Source organism: Pleurodeles waltl, chromosome 11 (assembly GCF_031143425.1).
Source record: "Pleurodeles waltl isolate 20211129_DDA chromosome 11, aPleWal1.hap1.20221129, whole genome shotgun sequence".
Classification (NCBI taxonomy): Eukaryota; Metazoa; Chordata; class Amphibia; order Caudata; family Salamandridae; genus Pleurodeles; species Pleurodeles waltl.
Window position 1 is genome coordinate 821,009,412 of NC_090450.1, and position 25,752 is coordinate 821,035,163.

The 25,752-nt window shown below is 45.4% G+C and overlaps 1 protein-coding gene across 1 annotated transcript in view; it reads left to right on the plus strand.

Annotated features, from left to right (window-relative positions):
• POLE (DNA polymerase epsilon, catalytic subunit) overlaps positions 1 to 25,752 on the plus strand; it is a 293,620-nt gene that overhangs the window by 56,185 nt on the left and 211,683 nt on the right. Inside the window, exon 7 of the mRNA XM_069214647.1 lies at positions 7,418 to 7,562. Within this exon, the coding sequence (XP_069070748.1) occupies positions 7,418 to 7,562 (145 nt within the window). The remainder of the gene's footprint in view (positions 1 to 7,417; positions 7,563 to 25,752) is intronic.

The following is a 25,752-nucleotide window of genomic DNA, read 5'->3' on the forward strand; positions in this document are numbered from 1 at the left end:
GTAATACAATGGCATGCTTTTTGGGCTGTCACCTATAAATATTCTACTACATTTTTATGGTAATCCTCTCTCAGTGTGCTTGCACGTTTTCATGGCAATCGTCTTTCAATGCAGTTCAGTGCTTTCCTTGAAGTAGACTTGCTGATAGACTGACACGCTCTATCAGTAGTTTCTTCTCAATATACTGCAGTTCTTCCCAGGTACCTGACCTAGTTATGAACGTCCATCCTGCCCAGGCAATGCACCTTTTCAATATACCCCAGCTGTTGCTCAATTAATATTTATCTCACTCTTCAGTGTTTTCCTGGTACTACTTTTCTTGTGCTGTGGAGCTGTCCTTAATGCTACTGTAACAGTCATGACTGTTATTTCCTGCTGTTTCTTTCATATACCTTTGAAATACGTAGAAAGCTGGGATTCCCAGGTAACAATGAATACACTGCCTACAGTTGAGGAGAAAGTTCTAAATCCATGTGCATGTTCTTCAGATCACGTACGTTGTTAATATGCAGCCTGTCTGTTCCTTAAGTCATGCTGCACAGCACATTGCCATGCCCATTGCCCTTCATTGCATGCGGTGATATCGGCCCTAACGTCTGTAGTGGCTGAATGGCGGGGGCCCAGTTCAACCTTCTGTCTCCTAATGTTTCCTGCTACCTCTCTGTTAGAGGCCTTCTTTAAAAATATTTATGCCTGTTTTTCTGAATTTAAGACATTTTCTTACAGCAAACCCTTTCTTTCTCACTTGAAGTGGTATGGAGTTTACCATTGTTCTGCATTTGTGGATTTATAATTAAGCTTTTAGTGGAAGGCGGGTTTCACAACCACATACCTCATCTGCAACTTTCTTCATTATTTGTTTGCTAACCAGTCAGGTGTTAATTAATATACTTTGTTTGTAGAAACTTCTAGCGGCTTCACGGATGAAGTGCTTGGACTGTGGCTTTGCTTAGTCTTTTTGTCTCGAATCTTTATATGATCTGTCTTAAAGGAGAATTAGCTGGTCTCCGAGGATCTCCAGTATGTAGAAAATGTGTAGCTTGTCTCAAGCTAAGTCATCCTGTCTGACAGAGACCTCTAGTTGCAGATTCCTCGCTTTTGAATTTTCCCCAAATGTCAGTCTGGATCCCGAGATTTTTCTTTGAGCAGTACCCCCTGTGCACTGTTAGGTGGCATCCATCGACTTGGTGTTGGGTTCGCCGGATATGATGTCACTATATAGACGCCACCCTGGTACGCTGACATCAGTCCTTTTCTTTCCGTGCCAGCCTATGTGCAGATCTGAAGAAGAGGTACCCCTACTGTCACTTTTTGACTGGCTTTTTCGACTTTTGTCAATGCTTTTTTTAATTTTATTTTTTGACATTCTGGTGCCTCAAGATGTCATGGAAGACAGGATTCAAGCCCTGCGACTCCTGTCATCGGATGATATCTGTGACGGATCTGCACCTCAGGTGTCTTTGGTGTTTTGAGCGTGACCACGACCCGAAGTTGCGCTCTGAGTGCCAGGCCATGAACCTGAAGGCTTTGAGGGAGCGGTCTCTAAAGCTACTTGCAGCCCGATGCTCGGCTCCGTGTTGCTCCTGGTCGAGAGGTCCCGAGACTGCTCGCAGAGCCCACACTCTTCATCGTCCCACTCAAAATCTTTAGACGTTTGGGTAAGCGCAAGAAGATGTAGAAGACGAGCAAACGTTCTTCAACTTCACCCTGTCGGTTGGCTGACGCAATGCGAGATAAGGTGCATCATTGCTCTAGGCCTCCATCTTCAACACCTACTACTGGGTCGGCTCCACACCTTCCAGAGTTCCCAGGAGCCACCCCTACCCAATTGTGTGAATTTAATGATACCATGTGCCTCATCTTTGGGCAGTCCGACCCTGCCAGAGTGCCTTTGGGCACCGTGGGGTCGGCAGGGACCCTCTTGGATTCCGCACCGGCAGCTCCGGAAGGCACCCAGGGATCAGTTTCCTGATCCAAAGTGGCATTGGTTATGCCACAGTGAGCTTTCCCGATGACGGTTGAGACCTCGATGCTTCCAACGTCACCCGGGCCCACGATTGGTGTTGATCCCATACTCATTGCCGACTCCGATATGGAGCCAGACTGGCGTTGCTTGACGCCGCTTCCGACTTTGATGGGAGCCTTGCTCCCTAACCTGGATCCTGACCCTTATTCTTATGGGTACGGGTATGTTCAGAGTACGGAGGGGTCGCTGGACCCTTTAGAATACCAGCTTGATGACTCCTTGTACTGGGCTCAGGACCTGGGTGAGGCCAGAGGTCTGGACACTTCCCCTGATGCTGACTTGCTTTCTCTCCATACCGTGGCTACGGAGAATGGAGCTTCTTATTCAGTGGTGGTGAGGAGAGCACCCAATGTCCTGGGCCTCGAGCTGCCTCGGTGGCCATCAGGAATACCCTCCAGACTGAGGTTCTTCAGCCTGGGGCTTCCTCTTCAGAAACCTTTTTTGCCCTTTAATGAAGCCCTCACTGATGTCCTGCTGAGGACTTGGTCCAAACCCAGCACAGCGGCTCCTTTTAATAGGACAATCGCCTGCAGCCATAGGCCAGCTCCTAATGACCTGGTGTTCCTAACATAGCACAACACCACACCCCTAAGATCTTGGTTATCCAGGCCTCTACATCCCCAGATGCATTCCCTTCCGCACCCCTGGATAGGGAATCCAAAAGACTGGATCAGTTTGGAAAGAGGATGTTTTCTTCCTCCAGTCTGGGATTCAGTCTGTGAACACCGCATGCCTTCAGGCCATTACACTTATGCCTTATGGGGCATGGTTGAGCAGGTGGTGCCACAGGTCCCTGAGGAAGCCCAGGCCATTCTGTCTCTAGCAGTTGCCGATGAGAGAGATGCAGCGAAGTTCACAATACGATGTGAATTGGATACGACCGATTCACTAGTTAGATCGGTTGCATCGACGGTGGCCTTGAGGGTCCAGTCATGGTTGAGGATGGCTTTTGGGGATGTCCAGGCTGTGCTTATGGACATGCCCCGAGATGGCACCCGTCTCTTCGGAGACAAAACAGACTCTGTGCTTGATCGCTTTAAGGAGACTCGGGCTTCGGCCTGTTCCTTGGGCCTCGCAGCTGCTCCTTGCCCCCCTCAGTCTGCTTTTCGCCCCTTTCGTGGCTACAGAAGGGTACTCAACCACGTCCCTTTCCCTCAAGCCACTGTGCTGCGCATGCTGTCCACCCTCTGCGTGGCCCGGGACGTGGGAACCAACATCGTCGTGGATCGGGGGCCAGTGGTCTGCCCAGTCCACCACCCCTCCCGCTGCAGCCTCAAGCCTTCCTAGTCTAACGCTTCCCCATCAGGGACCAGTTGGAGGCAGGATTCCCTATCACTTGCCCCACTGGCAATCAATCACGTCCGACAAGTGGGTTTTGCAAATTCCTAAGGGGCTACTCCCTCCCCTTCAAAACTTCCTCTCCGTCCATACCACCATCCTGTGATCGGATTGACTAAGGATCATCTGGCACTTCTCCATGAGGAGGTTTCGGCTCTCTTGGCCAAGGGAGCAATAGAGAGGGTCCCTGTGCCAGAAGTAGGTCGTGGTTGTTATTCCTGCTAGATTCTGGTGCCCAAAAAAAGGGCAAGTGCCTCCGCCGTATCCTAGATCTCCGGTCCCTCAATTTCTTCCTTAAGAAGGATAATTTCAGAATGCTCACTCCGGCTCAAGGCCTATCTGCCCTGGACCCAGGAGACTGGATGGTAGCATCGGACTTGTAGGGCACACCATATTCCTTTCCTGCCTGCCCACAAACGTTACTTGTGTTTCATGGTAGGCCACAAGAATTTTCAGTTTACTGTGCTGCTCCCCTTTGGCCTTACCAGCGCCCCCAAGTATTCACCAAAGTGATGGCGGTACTCTCAGCTCATCTGCGCAGGTCATGGGTTTCATTCTTCCCCTACCTCGACGACTGGCTTTTAAAGGCAGGCTCGCCCCAGGCTGTTGTCTCCTACCTCCAGACTACGGCGGACCTCCTGCATTCACTCGTGTTCACTATAAACGTGCCAAAGTCACACCTGACTCCCTCTCAGGTGCTCTCTTTCATTGGAGCTGTTCTGGACACAGTGTGGTTGTGGGTCTGTCCTCCTGAGCGGCGAGTCCCGGATATTCCGGCTATGATACCGATGTTGCAGCCTCTATCCTGGATTTCAGTGAATATAACTCTGAGGCTACTGTGCCTCATGGCCTCCTGCATCCTGCTGGTGACACATGCCAAATGGCATATGCAGGCAGTGCAGTGGATCCTGAAGTTCCAGTGGGCACAGCATCAGGGGAATCTCTCTGACATGGTCCAGATTTAGGAGAGAACTGCACAAGATCTGCAGTGGTGGCTTTTGAACTGCGATTAGTTCAGAGGCAGTTCCCTCTCCCTTCCCCAACCAGATTTGACAGTAGTGACAGATGCGTCACTCCTCGGATGGGGCAGCCACATGGGAGAGGCGGAGATCAGAGGCGCCTGGTCTCCAGCGGAGTCCGGGCTCCAAATCAGTCTTTTGGAGCTCAGGGCGATCTAGGTAGCATTGAAAGCATTCCTTTCCTCTCTCAAAGGGAAAGTGGTGCAGGTGTTCACAGACAACACCACTGCCATGTTGTACTGCAACAAGCAGGGCGAGGTGGAGTTATGGACCCTTTGTCAGGAGGCTCTCCGTTTCTGGACATGGCTGGCACATCAGGGCATTTCACTGGTGGTTCAACACCTGGCAGGCTCTCTAAATGCCAGAATGGATGAACGCAGCCACCAATGCCTGGTCTATCACGAATGGCGTCTCCATCCGGAGATGGCACAAGGTCTCTTTCAGCAGTGGGGAGAGCCTTGGTTAGATCTGTTCTCCTCCGCAGAGAACGCACAATGTCAGCTGTTTTGCGTGTTGGAGTTTCCAAGGTGGTACTCTCTCAGCGATGCTGTTTGGCTCGAATGGACCTCTGGCCTCCTTTCCACCTATACTACATCTGCCCAGACTTCTGAAAACGGTAAAGAACGACCTGGCCCAAGTAATTCATGTGGCTCCGGACTGGGCACGAAGATTCTGGTGTACCAAGCTCTTGAGCATGGCCATCGATCTTCTGATCCGACTACCCCTTCGGGAGGATCTTCTGTCGCAGCAGCAGCTGATGGTTCTCCACGCGAACCTGTCCAGTCTCCGCCTTCTGAGTGAAGATTGAACAGTGGCAGTTGACAGCTTTTGACCTTCCTTCTTAAGTATGTAAATTTATCTTGGCAGCCAGGCATTTCTCCACCAAAACTGTATATGCCTGTCATTGGTATAAATTTGTGTCATGATGCACAGACAAATCTGTCGAGCCCCCCTCTCTGCCCCTCTGTCAGAGGTCCTCTTGTTTGGTCTTTCTCTAGCCCAGAAGGACTCTGCTTTAGGCACCTTTAAAGGGTTACTTGTCTGCTATCTCTGCTTTCCTGAGATTACCTGATCAGTCCTCTTTATTTAAATCTCCTATTTTTTGTAGACTCCTGAAGAGTCTTACCCATTTGTTTCCTCCTTCAACGTTCATAATGCCCCAATGAGATTTGAACTTGCATCTTACTTTTCTGATGTGTGCTCCTTTCGAGCCACTTCATAACTATCCCCTCAGGCTTACTCTATAAACAGCCTTCCATGTAACCATCACTTCTGCCCACAAGGTCAGTGAGCTGCAGGCTCTTTCATCAAAGCCCCCCTTCATTTCCATCCATCCTGACAAGCTAGTGCTTTGTACCGGGGCTTCCCTTTTACCAAAAGTGGTCACACCCTTTCATGTAGGCCAGTCACATCCTTCTAAGGAAGAAGAGCGACTCCACCGCCTGTACCCAAAAATAATGTTAGTGTTCTATCTTGATTGTACCAAAGAGTTTCGGGTGAATGACCAACTCTTTGTGGGTTATGTTGGTGTGAAGAAAGATTGGGCAGTGTAGAAGAGAACCGTCTCCAGATGGGTTGTTCTCTGCATTAAAATGTGCTGTACATTGGCTAAGAAGCAACCCCTGGAGGGTTTGCGTGCTCACTTCACCAGAGCAACAGTTGCAACCCCTGCCTTAGCATGTGGCGTTCCAGTCCTGGATACCTACCAGGCAGCAAAGTGGGTGTCTTTGCACACGTTTACAAAACACTACTGCCTAGACAGCCCGGTCTGGGGAACGGGTACTTTGCCCATTCTGTCCTGCAGTGCTTTCTAGTTTGATTTTGGTTCGCAGACCCACCTCCGGTAATCATATTGTTTGGGTATCTATTCTAAGGCTATGCTTCTGCAATGAGAAGTCTCTATCAAATGAACAAGTTACTTACCTTTTGGTAGCAAATTATCTGGTAGAGACATTCTAGTTAGATTCCTTACTGACCCACCCATCCTCCCCGCTGTGCGAACTGATTTCTAGGAGCAGAGTCTTCCTTTTCAGGGCCCTGATCCTGACGCACCAGCTTCAGTGTTCTTCTCTCCACACTTCTGACGTGGAAAGTCCTGAAAAGAAACTGACGTCAGTGCACTGGTGTTGCGTCTATATAGGTCCCACAACATCATATCCGGCAAACCTTATGCAGACGATGGACGTGGAGTCAACCGACGGCGCGTAGGCGTACTGTTCAAAGAAAAATCTCCAGGTCCAGACTAAAGCCTGGGGGAAATCCTAAGGTAAGGAATCTGCAACTAGAATATGTCTCTACTAAATAATTTGTTACTGAAGGTAAGTAACTTGTTTGTTATGTCAGTACAATTTTTAGTTACTGTCTCAAGCTTGGTCATTTGCATTTCCTAACTAACCATTCAAATGGGTAACACCTTAAGATAATGAAAGTAGGGATGAAGGATTTAAAAGCAATAATATTTTTATGAATGCAGTTCACAACAAACTCTCATTGCACTGTTAGCAGGCTTTTAAACAATTAAACATACGTTTCTAATTTTTGAAGAATTGAAGTTTGTAGCAATTTGAACCATGCATTTCTTAGTTGCAGCAGATATTTCAACTATATAGAGCTTTCTTTACCAAGTATTTGTATGTGTCCTATATACTCTACCACCAGCTATATGAATTAAGCTCGCGTTGCATGGTGTCACAGCATTTAGAGGAAACAAGGTATGAATTTGGAAGTAATTAGACTGCTTGTGAAAGTGACTGCTGCTCTTGGGAAACCAGATGATGGCACAATTCAGACAGTTTATATTGACTTATTTGCTTTAGGATTATACTGTATAGTCTTGCATTCTGAAAGGAGTCTCTTAATATTGGGTTTTTCTTTTTACTAAGGCATAGTGCTATGTTGACGTTTTATTCCTGGAGTCCCCACGCCATTGTTCAAAGTTGAAGTAGCGATACTTGCAGGCCCTTCTATAACCTGGATAATTTTTGTGTTTTTGTAGCACTGCTGAAATTATTGTTCTCACCCTTTACATTTTCAGTGCTCTAGCTGGCAGCAGCATGGCCATTGGGGAGGAGGAGGGAACCTCCAAGAAGATTGCTGACCAGTTGGATAACATAGTGGACATGCGAGAGTATGATGTTCCCTACCATGTACGCTTGTCTATCGACCTGAAGATTCACGTGGTGAGTGAGAAGTGGGCAGTGAACCATTTCATTCTTTATCTTTGGAAAGTAACTACTGGTTTATGAATTCGAAGGAATTAGTCTGACAGAGGGTGTTGCTGTAGAGTAGCACAGTTGATGAAAGCTTAGGGCATGGCCAAAAGACTTGTTATAATATACCATGCTTGTTGAATGTGTTATTTTATGGTAGTGGAACCAATGTTTATTGCTTTCATCAGAACCTCCATGTTCTCTGTGTACAGAAACATTTTGGGTCTCCCTTCAGACCCAATGTAGTTTGATTGTTTTGTATTTATTTTAATAGTTCTAACTCACAATTATTTGTAGTAGGCAAATGTAATTGTTTTTAGAGTGAAGAACATGAAAACGCACAGTGAACAGTTCCACGTGTCTGTGAGGTAAATATGACACAGGTTAAGATATTACCAGATCACATATCCAGACGATGGTGTTTCACTACCTGCCCCAAATTGTTTCATCTTTCTGCAGGCATCCAGATGCTTCGTTGATGGGCCATTCTTGGTGAGCACACCAGTCCACTCTCTTTCTCCACTTCCCCCAGTGAGGGGGGAACTGAAGGCTTACTGTGACGAGCAATGTCTTCCAACTCACATTTATTGAGCATAGTCATATGCCACACTTTTTTTCTTACTGTTTCATAGTAGAGATACTGACGGAAGGGCTTAAACATTGGTTCACCTGTACAGTGTATATCAGTTACTCTTACTGGGCAGGATTCAAAAATATTATTTGATTCAAATTCTGGCTCTTGACCAACATGTGGGGCAACCATTGAATATTAAATAGATTTGAGGCTGTGGCCGTAACCACTGCAAAGCCCCACATCTCCAATCTTAGTGCGTCCTCAAGAATATTTATAAAGGCACCAGCCAAATTGGAAGCTTTTCTTAGCAGCCAGTTGAACCTCCTTTCTCAATTGGTGGAGCATGGCTCAAGCACCAGATTAAGATCTACAGAGCCTCCAATTGTACTGTGCCCTTTTCAGTCTCCGATTCCCTACAAACAAGCCGGAATCTGCATTGTACAGCACGTCTCGACAGAGGCACTCTTGCAGATCATACATGTCTGCATGTTGTTCGATACAAATGTGCGTGTGGCCTGACTCCTCTACCATTTTTGTTTGTGTCAACTATGAAAGAAACATCAATAACATTAAGTTAAATCAAAAGTAACACTTTGTCTCTCTTTTGAGTGAGGAGTAAGAGTGGTTTGTTGGTGCCCTAGTATACTCTCTTGATGCCTCTGATATCCGTGTACATACCAATATTGGATCTCTTTGAGAGAAACCATGTCTCCCCCTTCCTTTAAATTACAGCCAGGGCAGGAACTCTACTTGTTTTAACTAGTATTTGTATATCGTATTTTCTTGCTTAGGAGCTCTTGTAGCTCCGCTTGAACTTGGCTTTCTCAAACACTACTTGAAGCAGATGCATGTGAATTTGCAGAATATGCTGCACAAGCTTGTATGGTTGTGGCTCTGCATAATATGCTCTCCTAATATGCTCTTGTAAGTGGGTGTAGAGTCGAGGGCAAGGATATACTCAGATTGATGAAGGTTTTAAGTAGTGGCAGGTACAGATCATTGGTGTAGGAAGTTGGCTCTGTATATACTATTTCAAAGTAAGAAATAGCATGCACAGAGTCCAAGGGTTCCCCTTAGAGGTAAGATAGTGGCAAAAAGAGATAATTCTAATGCTCTATTTTGTGGTAGTGTGGTCGAGCAGTAGGCTTATCAGAGGGTAGTGTTAAGCATTTGTTGTACACACACAGGCAATAAATGAGGAACACACACTCAAAGACAATTCCAGGCCAATAGGTTTTTATATAGAAAAATATCTTTTTATAGTTTATTTTAAGAACCACAGGTTCAAGATTTACAAACAATACTTTAAATCAAAGGTATTTCACTCAGGTATCTTAGGGACTTTGAATTATCACAATAGCATGTACAGTTTTGGCATAAATTGCAATAAGCTATTTTGAAAGTGGACACAGTGCAAAAATCAACAGTTCCTGGGGGAGGTAAGTAAATGGTAAGTTCACAGGTAAGTACAACACTTACAGGGTTCAAAGTTGGGTCCAAGGTAGCCCACCGTTGGGGGTTCAAGGCAACCCCAAAGTTACCATACCAGCAGCTCAGGGCCGGTCAGGTGCAGAGGTCAAAGCGGTGCCCAAAACGCATAGGCTTCAATGGAAATAGGGGTGCCCCGGTTCCAGTCTGCCAGCAGGTAAGTACCCGTGACTTCGGAGGGCAGACCAGGGGGTTTTTGTAGGGCACCGGGGGGGACACAAGCAGGCTCAAAAAGTACACCCTCAGCGGCACTGGGGCGGCCGGGTGCAAAGTGCAAACAGGCGTCGGGTTTTCAATAGGATTCAATGGGGAGACCCGGGGGTCTCTTCAGCGATGCAGGCACAGGGGGGGGCACCTCGGGGTAGCCACCACCTGGGCTAGGCAGAGGGTCGCCTGGGGGTCGCTCCTGCATTGGAGTTCGGTTCCTTCATGTCCTGAGGGCTGCGGGTTCAGTGTGGTTTCCAGGCGTCAGGTTCCTTGAAGCAGGCAGTCACGGTCAGGGGGAGCCTCTGGATTTCCTCTGCAGGCGTCGCTGTGGGGGCTCTGGGGGGTCAACTCTGGCTACTCACGGGCTCGCAGTCGCTGGGGAGTCCTCCCGGTAGAGTTAGTTTTCCGCAGGTCGAGCCGGGGGCATCGGGTGCAGAGTGGAAAGTCTCACGCTACCGGCGGGAAACGTGTGGTCTTTAAAAGTTGCTTCTTTGTTGCAAAGTTGCAGGTTTGTTGAACAGGGCCGCTGTTCTCGGGAGCTTCTTGGTCCTTTTAGATGCAGGGTGGTCCTCTGAGGCTTCAGAGGTCGCTGGACCCTGGGTGATGCGTCGCTGTTGCAGTTTTTCTTGAAGTGGGGAGACAGGCCGGTAGGGCTGGGGCCAAAGCAGTTAGTGTCTCCGTCTTCTCTGCAGGGCTTAAGGTCAGCAGTCCTTCTTCGTCTTCAGGTTGCAGGAATCTATCTTCCTAGGTTGTGGGTGCCCCTAAATACTCAATTTAGGGGTGTGTTTAGGTCTGGGAGGTTAGTAGCCAATGGCTACTAGCCCCGAGGGTGGCTACACCCTCTTTATGCCTCCTCCCTGTGGGGAGGGGGGCACATCCCTAATTCTATTGGGGGAACCCTCCATCTGCAAGATGGAGGATTTCTAAAAGTCAGTCACCTCAGCTCAGGACACCTTAGGGGCTGTCCTGACTGGGGAGTGACTCCTTGTTTTTCTCATTATCTCCTCCAGCCTTGCCGCCAAAAGTGGGGGCAGTGGCCAGAGGGGCGGGCAACACCACTAGCTGGGATGCCCTGTGGCGCTGTAACAAAGGGGGTGAGCATTTGAGGCTCACCGCCAGGTGTTACAGTTCCTGCAGGGGGAGGTGAGAAGCACCTCCACCCAGTACAGGCTTTGTTCCTGGCCACAGAGTGACAAAGGCACTCTCCCCATGTGGCCAGCAACATGTCTGGTGTGTGGCAGGCTGGAAAAACTAGTCAGCCCACTCTGGAAGTCGGGTATGTTTTCAGGGGGCATCTCTAAGATGCCCTCTAGGTGTATTTTTACAATAAAGTGCACACTGGCATCAGTGTGCATTTATTCTGCTGAGAAGTTTGATACCAAACTTCAGTTTTCAGTGCAGCCATTATGGTGCTGTGGAGTTCGTGTTTGACAGACTCCCAGACCATATACTCTTATGGCTACCCTGCACTTATAATGTCTAAGGTTTTGCTTAGACACTGTAGGGGCATAGTGCTCATGCACCTATGCCCTCACCTGTGGTATAGTGCACCCTGCCTTGGGGCTGTAAGGCCTGCTAGAGGGCTGACTTACCTATGCCACAGGCAGTGTGAGGTTGGCATGGCACCCTGAGGGGAGTGCCATGTCGACTTAGTGATTTTCTCTCCACCAGCACGCACAAGCTGGCAGGCAGTGTGTCTGTGCTGAGTGAGGGGTCCCTAGGGTGGCATAAGACATGCTGCAGCCCTTAGAGACCTTCCCTGGCATCAGGGTCCTTGGTACCAGGGGTACCAGTTACAAGGGACTTACCTGGGTGCCAGGGTTGTGCCAATTGTGGAGACAAAGGTACAGTTTAGGGAAAGAACACTGGTGCTGGGGCCTGGTTAGCAGGCCTCATCACACTTTCAAATCATAACTTGGCATCAGCAAAGGCAAAAAGTCAGGGGGTAACCATGCCAAGGAGGCATTTCTTTACAATTGGCAAATGCAATGCTTTGGGCATGTAGTTGTCATCAAGGAGTAGCCAGGCCAGGTAGAGTGCTTGTTCTGTTACTGACAGTGGAAGGGCGTTGTGCAAGTGCTTTTGAGAGTGACATGTTGCCAGGGGTACTGTGCTAGATGCTTGCAAAACAACCTGACCTTTACAAGAGGGCATGTGTCATTTAGTAAGCGTTGAGGTGGTACATTCAATGTGTGTTGTTAATTCTTACCCACAACGCTGCCTAATTGGAAGGAGCCAGCGAGAGAGGAGAGACTCATTCTAAGCTTTGAAGACGTGCCTCTCCTTAGCCCAAGCAGGATAATGTTCTACCACTTTACTCCTATTGCTTGTAATCACCCTCCCTCATGTTTTGCTTTTGAAAATAGAGAAGGTTAACTATGCTCAGTCTTGGATTTTCAGATTAACCCGGGATATAGGGTTTGAACTTAGATCTCCTCTGTCCATGCATATCTGGTAAATGCCCTTATAAATCCTTGCCAAACTGAACACATCTCACACCAGGAGACTCTGAACAGTTGAGCTTGTGTTCTTCTGCAGCTTAAAACAGCAACCCTTCAAGTGGAATTATGCATTTTTCTAGTTGTTCCTTTTGGAATACTTCAACAAAGTTCAAACAGCAGCAGTCTAACCTGTATCTATTAGTCACTCAAGCTGTAATGATACAATTGTTCCTTGACAGAAAAGGTTTCTGCTTGGCTAATAAATAAATATAACAATAGAGAATGAGCCTGTTCTTGTATAGAAGGATGCGTAGCAAAAATGAGCCACAGGGTCTTAAGCTTCTTAGAGGGCCAGGGATCTACTGTGCAGTTTCCAGGCCTTGTGAAAAGCAGTTACATTTGTCATGTTTTTTTTTTTTTGAAGTCTTAATACATTTGTGAGATTACTTAAAACCATATAATAAACACAAGAATGAAGTACACTTGCATTACAAAAAATAATTACAAAAGAATTAAAAATAGGTTTCGCTCTGTGGGCTGAAAGACTTCTCCACACTCAACATGTATTTTTTAAATCTGCTGCTCAATTAGGAGTTTGCCTCATCGCGTATGCCTGTTGACACGTCTGCACTCTTGGAGCTAAAAACCAAGGTTCAAAAAGAGTAATTCGAGCTTGTTTTGAAAAAGGGGCATGCGCATAAAATGTATAATATAGACTCTTCATAGTACCCACATAGTCTACAAGAACAGTCAATATCTTTATAGGCCTAAAGGAGGCTTGATCCTTGCAGGGACAGATACCAAAACAATGCTGGATTAATTTTAACTTTATCTTCAAAGAGGAAGTCTGATGAATGCACTGTTGCTCCTTGCAGGTTGTGAGTTTAGGCATGACAGACCAAGGATGCGATCACTTACTGAACTCATTTTTGTCCCTTTCAATAAGACTATTTTGCCTCTTTTGGTAGCGAGATTCTTGGAGATGGTATGACTTGTTGCTAAGGAGTTAGCGTCATCTACTTTGAGTGTCTCTAAAGAGACAGTCAGGAGGTACAACCAAGATTTTCTTTAAGATATTACCCTAGAGGTTAAATCCTGCCACACAAAGTTACCCAGCTAATTTTTATGACTAAACTTGATTTTATTCATCAATTTTGTGGATAGTAAAGCCCTCACTATTTTAAACACATAGATTAAATTCAAGTTGAATTGGCTGGTAAAAGCTGTTGGGAGGCAGATTCAGAACTCGACTGAAAGTTTGGAAATAAAAGCATTTATTGTTGAGACCGGAGACTCTGCAGACCGGCTTAGCCATAGTCAAAGGTTGACTGATTTTTTTGGCTTTCATATGTGTAGGCCTCACTCCAGTGACACAGGTTAAAAAGGACCTGTTCACCGCTAATGATCACTACACAGGAAGCTGCCACCACCACACTTGTGTTGCTCAACTACTGGTGAAGAAAGTAACCTTCCACCACTATGAAAGTAGCGAATTTGTGTCTCTGTCCCTGTCCAAAAAGACCGCAATCTGTGAGACATGCCTGTGTGATAGCACACACGCATGATCCGTGCTTGCTGATGAAAACAAAATTCTGCATTAGGAATCCAGGCAATAGTACACCTGGTCACTCAGGGCAGGGGTACATGTTCCTTATCATGCAGAGGGCTTTTCCGTCCCTGATGGATTAATTCATCTGCTGTCTTAATACAGCTGTGAAGTGTATGGTGGTCTAAGTGTAGGAAGAGGATCTTATTATCAGGTGGGACAAGATTCGGTGGGGAGTAGCAAGTCAAATGTACAACTGTGTGGGTACAGCTTATTGTGAAACCCATCCCAGTGCTTCTAGATGACTTGGGAAGGAAGATATGATATTGCTATGTGCTTAACACCCCTTAGATTGAAATCCCATAATAACTATATGGTTTGAGCCCATACACAGTCCTCATCTGACCAACACCCTCCCCCCCCCCCCCCCGGGCTTCTGGGGTCAGAATTTTTCGTAAGCAATTTCACTTCACTAATGCCAGATGTTTTTGCATTGTGCAGAGTTCCAGTATATGAAGCTCCATAATTTTTTACGAGACTGAAAATAGTTGTAAAGTTTTAAGATCAAGCAGACCGGGTCCTTAAAAAATGTTGGTCTGAAAACTAGCAAATCATAATATCGAATATGGGGGACATCAGTCGAGGAGTGGGTCTTCATCTGAAAACTCATATCTTAGCAGCTCACAGTTCTTTCCTTATTTGGTTAATCTTAACAGCTGAAACATTGCATCAAGTCAAAGCTTGAGCAGGTGGAATGGATTTCTTCGATTAATAACTATAATTTAGTTTTGTATTGAGAAACCTGCACCATCACCCCTGCACTGAACAATGGTTTCACCTGTTTTTCAATCCTGGCCACCCGGTCAATGGATGTAATGGTTCCTATTTGTATCAAAACAATTTTTTATAATGATTTTATAAACTTGAACAATCGTAATTTTTTTTACGATTTTCTTTTGTTTATCTCACCACAACAGTTTTCAGTCCAATTTGTTAATTGCTGTGATTTTAATGCCAAAATGACAGATTTTGGACATTTCATTTGAATTTATATTATACCATTTCTACAGGACGTGCACATTGTGGAGGAACTGTTTTAGATAATTATATTTTAGCCTGGAAACGTATTAGTGTGAATGAGATTAACCTTTCCAAAACATCAAATCTGCCTATTTTCTTTGGTCGTGGCTATAGATTGTATTTGTATGTCTCGTGATTTTCTGACATGTTACATATGCATTGGTACCTCAGATGCTAATTTTGGGGATCACCAACCTCTATATCCTTCATGCCATGTAGGTTCATTGTTGCTAATTCAGTTGAGTTTATCCGTCATCCTTCGACTAAGCATTATGAGTTGAGGTTAGTTTGGCATTTTCCCTGTGCATCAGCATTTTTGAAGAAATTAGTGACGCCCTATTGTTCCTTTATTTTTGACTTGCCTATTGGATACATTAAATCACAGAGTCTTATTGGTTTGTCACTGTATTAGAAATGCTCTACTTAAGCTATGAAAAAATCATTGTACACCAACCTTCCAATGGTTTGGTGCCTTTTGTTCTTTTGCCAGTAGAGATTTTGTGGTAGGCACTAGCTAGAAAACCTAGGAACATACATGTGATTAAAAACAAACGTAAGCATCATTAAAAATTCTTTTATTAGTATGTTTTATTATCATCCACAACATAATACAAGCCCCCCCACCACAGTACATGCAGCCTTTAATCATGAGATAAATCAAGCCCAGTTCGTCGCAACAAAGTATCGTCCACAAACATCCGACACAACAGCAGTTCCAGCCCAGGGCACCACCTGATGCCCGTATCATGTACTCTGCCCAGAAGGAAAAATGCAGCAGGTACCACCCCTGTAGATGCCCCAGTAAGACAACCTGAGATCCAGCTACAAATGTTCGCATATTTCTGTTCACAGCCCCTGCCACAATACATTTCCTTTTCCATTATTATACAATGATCCATGCCATCTACCCAAACTTGATGGTGAGGAATAGTTCTCAAGCCCTTTTTCTTGCCTATATCCCGTTTCGCCACCATGCACCTAAATTGACTAAAAGCCTGTGACAACGCTTATGATCCCTCTGCCCCCATATACCCAGCAGTACAAATCCTGGTTGAAGCCTCGGGGTATCCCCATTGCATTTTCCAACGTTCCCCTCACTGCTTCCCCAAAATATTCAGTTCTGTGGTGTATGATAGAAAGTGCCCTCCTGACCTCACCCCGAGTGAATCTGCATCCACCACTCTGCCCAGCATATGAAGCAGGGTATGTGTATAGTAAACTTTATGTAAAATTGTAATTTGAATAAGGTGGTGAGACACTAGAATGGGCAGCTCTGCCGGGAACATGAGTGCCTCTCAACAATCATCCTCATCCAGGTTTCCACAACCGGTTTGACAGGGGAAGATGGTAAAGGGGGTTGGAGGTGTTTCTTATCAAAGTCCCATATGTTAGGGAAATCAGTTTTTCCTTAGCTGGCCCATCCAGCAGCCTCATTTCCAAGTAGGAGTCTTCCTCTGTCTCCTCATCAGGGGGAACACTGTGCATAGGAGCAGCCCTCAATCGGGCATATTTCAACTACAGCATAGCAGGCATCTGGCATTCTGTTTGCAAATGAGCAAAAGGGGCCACCCCATTAGTGTCCCAGACCTCTGCTAGGGTTGAAATGCTGATTTTATCCCAACCTTGAAAACCCTTCTAGGCTGCCACTCTTGGGAGCCTGGATCCCTTCCACGTTAGCGTTTTTGGGGTCGTCCTAGTTACCCATCCCAATTTCTTGGTTAGCTTCCACCGAGTCTGAACCACCGTTTCTGTAGCTGGACACCGTTTCTTAAGAATTGAGAGCGTTTATTTACAGACGCCTAACCCAAAGATTTTCTGGGAGACAATTTGTTTATGGCAAGTGATTGTATTTTAGCCACATCAAGCCCAATGGGTTAATTACTATCAGACCATTTATACCTTTGGTGCTGTTACTCCTGTGCTCAAGGCACAACTCGTAGGACAGCTACTGGCTCTAATTTGAGTTTTAGTCATGATCAAGGGTGTGTGATGAGCTCCGCTCTGCTGGCGGAGCTAATGGAGTTTTTGGCACGCTGCACTCCATTTGGAGCGCAGATTTCAACCAAAGACTCTGCTAGCCCTGCCAGTGGGGAGTGGAGCTCACGGAGTGTGCACTGCAGCCCAGTTATGGAGCACACGGTGCAAGAGCAGACAGTCTGCGCTTGCGCTGTGTGGCCCATACCTGGCAGGCAATGAGCACTCTCGGCCAGACGTCTGCAGTGGAGCTGCTGCCGGCGCCAGCTCCAGATCCAGATCCTCCAGGCCTCCCTCCACCAGCAGCCCAGCTGGTCCCAGGAGCAGGGTGCAGAGGGAGGCAGAGAGCCAGGCTGCTTGCAAGTGGCAACAGGGACCGTGGAGTCCTGGACCCAGGTAAGACTCTTGATTCCCTTTCTCTTCTGTGTGCACACGGCCAGGGCAGGCCAGTGCACAAAAGGCCTGAAACTACAGCTTTCCCTGCCTACAGCCCTGGTCAGATTTCAGGCCAGGGCCATAGGCAGCGAAAGCTGCTGTTTCATGCCTCTTGTGCACTGGACTACCCAGGCCTCTTGTGCACAAGAGGTGTGAAACGGCAGCTTCCTGAATGTGCCCGATCTCAGAAGCGCTAAGAAGGGTCGGGCCTGGCTAACCAACTAAACTAAATCAACTCAGCGGAATTCCGCAGAGTAGAACTCAGTGAGCTCCGCCCAGGCTTAGTCATGATGAAGTTTTCTTAGCCAGATCTCTCATGGTAAAGCTTCCGACTCTGATGGGGTACGGGTGAACCTTTTTAAATGTAATCTGCAGCTATGGGCCCCATTTTCAACTAAGTTTTTTTTAAAATAATTGTACCATAACAGAGCTATGACTATCCTGGTCTACATCCATAATAGTTCCAATCTTTGAGAAGGTTAATAGACTGGAACTCAGTGCTCTATGCTAATTTCTTAGTTTGACTTATCAGTTAAAATCTTAGACAACATAATTCGGAAATGGGCAAACAGTCAACATTTTAAGACGTGTATATATGGTGTTAGAGAGCAACTAGGCACTGTGGAATAATGTCTTAATTCTTATTTATTAATAATAATAATAGGTAAATATACCATTGCTTGCCATAGTCAATTATATTTAGCTTTTTATTGATTTGTCCAGCGCGTTTCAGAGGGTCCACTGGTTTAAGCTATGGCTTCTTTTAATCAGGATGAGCCTTGATTTTGTGTTGGTTAATTTTCTATTAGATTTTGTGTAGTTGTGCAATTGTACCACCAAGGTGAGTTTTTGGAGCAGAAAGGGAGCCGACTGATCCTTTCTCCTTGGCAAGGTATGTCCACCAAGGATGTATCACACAGTGGAGTTGGTAAAAGTTGCTGCCATTCACTCGTGCCATTCTTCAGTTCTCACTAAGGGGTATTATCTTATGGATGGAAAGGCCTCACCCACATAATAGTGGCATGCGTCATCATAGGCCAGTCCAACCCACCTAGCCAAAATGATACTAGCTTGGTGGTCTCAACTGTAGCCCCACAGGAGAACCAGCTTCTGTTGGGTCAGGGAGATCAGAATAAGTCTTATTCTGGTTGATTAGAACCAGGGTTACAGAAAGATAAAAATTGCCTTCATGCCTGTGTAAAGGCACTACTTTATTGATGACAGTCCGAGGTAAAGTTAAAAACAGATTCAGTGGTGTAATCATGATCGCACGGAATCAGTCCACCCTAATCACTTATCATATGTAATTGCCACTATGATGAAGCATGCCGCTATTATGCAGTTCATACTGGTCTGCACCCCAGGATCTGGAGGAACTTGGTGGCAAATTTGATGCAGTTTATAACCAGCCTTGATCTTGGCACCGATTTCCGAAAATCCTAGTGAAAATGTCAAGTGGAACCCCGTAGCTCCAACCCGTGTATATTTAAAATAGACAGCAGTAAACACTTTCTGATTTTCCATATTTGGGTGGTGTTTTGCATCATCCTCTTCTTGGGGGTCCAACATGTTCATAAGAAGCCAAAAATGTACTAATGATGGGCACCCTGTTTAATCTTTCATCATCTTTAGGAGGCAAACCTCTTGTTCCGATGTTGGAAGTTTACAAGCGCCAGTGAGTACTTATTGCATCTTTCTTAGGGGGCTAGAGTTTGGGGACATACCAATACTTTGTCCCTACTAGTGAAAGGAAAATGCTTTCTCAGGCATCTTCCTTCATTGCCACATTGCACTTCAAATTATTTGTCATGAAATAGTGGGCATTCCGTACTTAGGGGACCTAACCAAATTGCCCCCTTAATGATATGTATATCGGTTTGGTTCAATTCCCAAGTAACGTCTTATCACTGAATCATTAGTGATTGCTGATTCTGTGACAAAGGTCTGAAAATTGCCTTTTTGTTTTTTGTTAGAGAAAAATTCAAGAAACTGGAATGTGCGTCCTTGTTTACGGATCCCACTGATGTTGTTAAAAAGCACCAAATAATGGTTGTCAGATTAATTTTTCTTAATATACACGCATTATTAGGGACGGAAAATAATTATCCCAAGACACTGTAAGACAACATACCATTTTGAAGACTTGTTCTGGCACGGAGTCATGCTTTAAATGGGTGTCTGGATATTTGAAAAGAGCTTTACTTTTTAGATTACCTTTTTTTAGATGTAGGCTTGGTACCATTCAGTGTCTACTTGGATTTCCTTTAGGACAATATAGGAACTTCAATATCGGCATATGTGCCTGCTGTGGAGTTTCAAGTCAGTCTTTGCTAGGCTCTTTTTTCTGTAAATATTACCAAATTCTTACTAAACTTTATTACCCTTACACTTTAATTCATACTATGTCCTAGCTTGTTAGCCCATTTGTCTGCTATGTCTGCTATGTCCATCTCAATATTGAAAGAAGTAGGAAAAGTTGATATAGTCTAACTATGCTCTATGTCTCTTTTTTTTTTTTCTTCAATGCCAAAACACATCAACTGTGGGTATTGAGCTAATGTTGTAATTTGTTATCCCAGTTTTATTCCAATAATCTGTACTTTAGCTGTATTTGAATAAATTATGTTTATGAATAAAAAAAAACTTTTGTATCTCCTGAAAAGAAATACCATCTTTCATAATCTGTTTTAGCGTGTTACTCTATGTGTTGCCCACACCTCTTAATATAAATCCCATATCATTTCGGGAAATAAGCTCCGTAAAGATGTATATGCATTAATATCAGGGATTGCATATTTGTATCTACTTGTGCCCCATATTAAATATGCTGTGCTAGCGACTTTAAATTGGACCATTTTAAAATATCCTTGATCGAAATATTGAAGCAGTAACCTTTAGTAGTTATACCAAAACACATTTGGTACACCCGTTGACATTTCTCTGTCATATTCCAATATTAAACCATGCATTATTTTTTTTTAAGCCTAATGGCCCAATAATAGAATTTAAAATCCAGAAATGTCCAGCCTCCTCTTTCTAATGGCAATTTCAAAAGCATGATAGCTTTACAGGGTTTTTGATGGTTCCATATGAACGTTCAGGATTTTCTTGTATACTTAATTTGGCACCATAGACTAACTATACCTAGCCGTTAGCACTGCCTGCACCTATCCACTGCCAAGTCATAGGCAGTTTTGCTTACTTTAGTAATCCCTTTTACTGTCCTAGTAACTTAAGTGAATAAAGATGAGGGTGCGCTACCTGAGCAAGATGGCTGCCTGATTCATCATCTCCGGCCTGCCTGAATCCACTAATGAGCTACTTCATGTGACTGCATCTTTTGGAAATGGAGACGTGGGCATAAGGTTTCAACACTTGAAAAAATCTCAGCGCGTTAATTGGCTGATTTTATGTTGACTATTGAGTTTTGGAGATGTTTTCTGTCAGTTTGATGTCAGGTATTAACTCTGAGGGTTGTTTTCTAACACGTGGGTGGGCTGATGAAGCAAAAAGGCGTTTTTGCTTCTGCTATCTTAATTCTTATCTGACCCCAATGGTGACAGCAGCATGCACATGTCATTCAAACTTAATATTCTGACAATTATTAATGTCGGAGTTCTACTTTTGGTTTTCAGTTGCCTCTGTGGTTGGTCTGCATGGAGACCTGCTGATTGGAACTGGGTGGACAGGTCCTGTTTTACTTCCAGTGTGGCATGGGTAATTGGCCTGACATGGGAAGATGCAGTACTTCAGTTAAACAGTTCACCAAATTGGCAAGTTGTTAAGCTCCTAAGCTACTAGCAAGATCGCTCAAGAAAGATGACGCCTGTAGGAGGCTGGACTGGCTTGTAGTGAGTACCTAGGGGTACTTGCACCTTGCACCAGGCGCAGTTATCCCTTATTAGTGTATAGGGTGTCTAGCAGCTTAGGCTGATAGATAATGGTAGCTTAGCAGAGCAGCTTAGGCTGAACTAGGAGACGTGTGAAGCTCCTACAGTACCACCTAGTGTCATATGCACAATATCATAAGAAAACACAATACACAGTTATACTAAAAATAAAAGGTACTTTATTTTTATGACAATATGCCAAAGTATCTTAGAGTGTACCCTCAGTGAGAGGATAGGAAATATACACAAGATATATATACACAATAGCAAAAATATGCAGTATAGTCTTAGAAAACAGTGCAAACAATGTATAGTTACAATAGGATGCAATGGGGACACATAGGGATAGGGGCAACACAAACCATATACTCCAAAAGTGGAATGCGAACCACGAATGGACCCCAAACCTATGTGACCTTGTAGAGGGTCGCTGGGACTATTAGAAAATAGTGAGAGTTAGAAAAATAACCCTCCCCAAGACCCTGAAAAGTGAGTGCAAAGTGCACTAAAGTTCCCCTAAGGACAAAGAAGTCGTGTTAGAGGAATAATGCAGGAAAGACACAAACCAACAATGCAACAATGATGGATTTCCAATCTAGGGTACCTGTGGAACAAGGGGACCAAGTCCAAAAGTCACAAGCAAGTCAGAGACGGGCATATGCCCAGGAAATGCCAGCTGTGGGTGCAAAGAAGCTTCTACTGGACAGAAGAAGCAGAGGTTTCTGCAGGAACGAAAAGGGCTAGAGACTTCCCCTTTGGTGGACGGATCCCTCTCGCCGTGGAGAGTCGTGCAGAAGTGTTTTCCCGCCGAAAGAACGCCAACAAGCCTTGCTAGCTGCAAATCGTGCGGTTAGCGTTTTTTGGATGCTGCTGTGGCCCAGGAGGGACCAGGAGGTCGCAAATTGGACCAGGAGGTAGAGGGGACGTCGAGCAAGACAAGGAGCCCTCTTAGCAGCAGGTAGCACCCGGAGAAGTGCCAGAAACGGGCATTACGAGGATGCGTGAAACGGTGCTCACCCGAAGTTACACAAAGGAGTCCCACGTCGCCGGAGACCAACTTAGAAAGTCGTGCAATGCAGGTTAGAGTGCCGTGGACCCAGGCTTGGCTGTGCACAAAGGATTTCCGCCGGAAGTGCACAGGGGCCGGAGTAGCTGCAAAAGTCGCGGTTCCCAGCAATGCAGTCTAGCGAGGTGAGGCAAGGACTTACCTCCACCAAACTTGGACTGAAGAGTCACTGGACTGTGGGGGTCACTTGGACAGAGTTACTGGATTCGAGGGACCTCGCTCGTCGTGCTGAGAGGAGACCCAAGGGACCGGTAATGCAGCTTTTTGGTGCCTGTGGTTGCAGGGGGAAGATTCCGTCGACCCACGGGAGATTTCTTCGGAGCTTCTAGTGCAGAGAGGAGGCAGACTACCCCCACAGCATGCACCACCAGGAAAACAGTTGAGAAGGCGGCAGGATCAGCGTTACAGAGTTGCAGTAGTCGTCTTTGCTACTATGTTTCAGGTTTGCAGGCTTCCAGCGCGGTCAGCAGTTGATTCCTTGGCCGAAGGTGAAGAGAGAGATGCAGAGGAACTCGGCTGAGCTCTTGCATTCGTTATCTAAAGTTTCCCCAGAGACAGAGACCCTAAATAGCCAGAAAAGAGGGTTTGGCTACCTAGGAGAGAGGATAGGCTAGCAACACCTGAAGGAGCCTATCAGAAGGAGTCTCTGACGTCACCTGGTGGCACTGGCCAGCAGCACCTCTGTTTCCAAGATGGCAGAGGTCTGGAGCACACTGGAGGAGCTCTGGACACCTCCCAGGGGAGGTGCAGGTCAGGGGAGTGGTCACTCCCCTTTCCTTTGTCCAGTTTCGCGCCAGAGCAGGGCTAAGGGGTCCCCTGAACCGGTGTAGACTGGCTTATGCAGAATTGGGCACATCTGTGCCCAACAAAGCATTTCCAGAGGCTGGGGGAGGCTACTCCTCCCCTGCCTTCACACCATTTTCCAAAGGGAGAGGGTGTAACACCCTCTCTCGGAGGAAGTCCTTTGTTCTGCCATCCTGGGCCAGGCCTGGCTGGACCCCAGGAGGGCAGATGCCTGTCTGAGGGGTTGGCAGCAGCAGCAGCTGCAGTGAAACCCCAGGAAGGGCAGTTTGCCAGTACCAGGGTCTGTGCTACAGACCACTGGGATCATGGGATTGTGCCAACTATGCCAGGATGGCATAGAGGGGGCAATTCCATGATCATAGACATGTTACATGGCCATATTCGGAGTTACCATTGTGAAGCTACATATAGGTAGTGACCTATATGTAGTGCACGCGTGTAATGGTGTCCCCGCACTCACAAAGTCCGGGGAATTGGCCCTGAACAATGTGGGGGCACCTTGGCTAGTGCCAGGGTGTCCTCACACTAAGTAACTTTGCACCTAACCTTTACCAGGTAAAGGTTAGACATAAGGTGACTTATAAGTTACTTAAGTGCAGTGTAAAATGGCTGTGAAATAACGTGGACGTTATTTCACTCAGGCTGCAGTGGCAGGCCTGTGTAAGAATTGTCAGAGCTCCCTATGGGTGGCAAAAGAAATGCTGCAGCCCATAGGGATCTCCTGGAACCCCAATACCCTGGGTACCTCAGTACCATATACTAGGGAATTATAAGGGTGTTCCAGTAAGCCAATGTAAATTGGTAAAATTGGTCACTAGCCTGTTAGTGACAATTTGGAGAGAAATGAGAGAGCATAACCACTGAGGTTCTGATTAGCAGAGCCTCAGTGAGACAGTTAGTCACTACACAGGTAACACATACAGGCACACTTATGAGCACTGGGGCCCTGGGTTACCAGGGTCCCGGTGACACATACAACTAAAACAACATATATACAGTGAAAAATGGGGGTAACATGCCAGGCAAGATGGTACTTTCCTACAACGCCACCATCACTAGGCTTTCTCATTGCTGTTTGACAACACCTTGGCAGTTGACCACTTCTTTATACTCGCACCAATTGTTACATCTAAGCTGATACTGTTGTCCAGCGCTATACTGGCTTTATAGAGAACATTTATATTGACTAACCAGCGAAAAGCTCAGTTTACAGATGAATAGCACCATAAGTGAGACACCCTTAGAATAAAGAGAAAGTCACAAAAGTGTTCCTAGGGACATAAAAACCACCCGGAAGTGCACCAACCCAAATCTGCAGATTCTAGACTTGCAATTGGTGGCAAAGCACACCCCAGTGCAGACATGGACTAACAAAAGTCTTCAAAACATTCAAGACATGATCTTATGCTACAGGCATACTGAGTTGATTTTAGCTCACATAAGAACAGTTTCGTTCTTCAATTGGAATGGTGCAAACAGTAGTATCTCACAAGTCGACATGAAAGACGTTGTCATTTTACCCTCTTTATATTCTTATGAAGGTATCAAAATCAAAGTCCTGAACCAAAAAGGTAAACATGTTGCCCAAATCTTGAAAGTATCAATTTCCCTGACTTCACAACATATCAGTCTGTTTTCCTCATCCGATAAGAAGCATATTGTTTTCTGGAAGATAAATGCACTGCCCTTTTATGGTTTTTGTAAAGGACCTATTATGCCTGCTCTGACCACTTAGTACAGTGGTTTTTAACCTCAGGTGCCAAATGTTCCAGGGTATCTGCGATTGCTTAGAAAATTAAACAATTTTAACAAATTAATAAGGTTATTTAAATAAAGGTGCAAACTATAAAATTGAAAATGTTTAAATATTTTGTAAATGTGAAGGAATTTAACATTTGAGGTTAAAAGTAAGTTGCTTGCATTAAACATAATATAGTATGGACTGTGGGTGCCCTCAATTGAGTTTAGAAATGCTCCAACCTCCCATTAAAAAAAAAATGTTGATTTTCTTTTTATATTTGTTTGCTTGCTTAGGCTGGGGTCTCCGGGTTTCATAAATGACTCGGTGAAGGTCCCTGGATTCCAATAATTATTCAGTAGTCTTCCCAGACTGCAGTAATGAATAATTGGGCGTCCACTGAAGTGAAAAGGTAGAGCACTACCAGCTTAATATATTAAGGCGGACCCCTCCCACAACATAATCGAAAGCACCATGAGTGCACTGAGGAAGCTGGACAAAAAGCTTAAAATGAAATAGTCAAGTAATGCTTCCCTAGTTCACAACTAGAACGTTATAGTAAATGGAAAAAAAATATGTTTGGCAGAATGGGTAGAGAAAGGTCTTTTTGCTGGTAAGAGACTCTAGGGGAACTCCTTATTGTATGCAGGACTACAACTCAAAAATCAGCTTCCAAATTTTAGATTTACATTATTCCTAGACTTAAAGCAGCTCTAACTAAAATGGGAAACCTCATACACCAGACTTACCAAAATGGCTTAGCTAACTAACTCTGTTAGATAACTCCATCTCCTCTATTTAAAGACTCCCCTCTACATCTAAATCGCTACTACATTGTGTGACACGTAAGTGGAATGAGATACAAATTATCCACACAAGGTTTCTACTGCAACCTTCGAAGTGGTCCGAGATCTGAA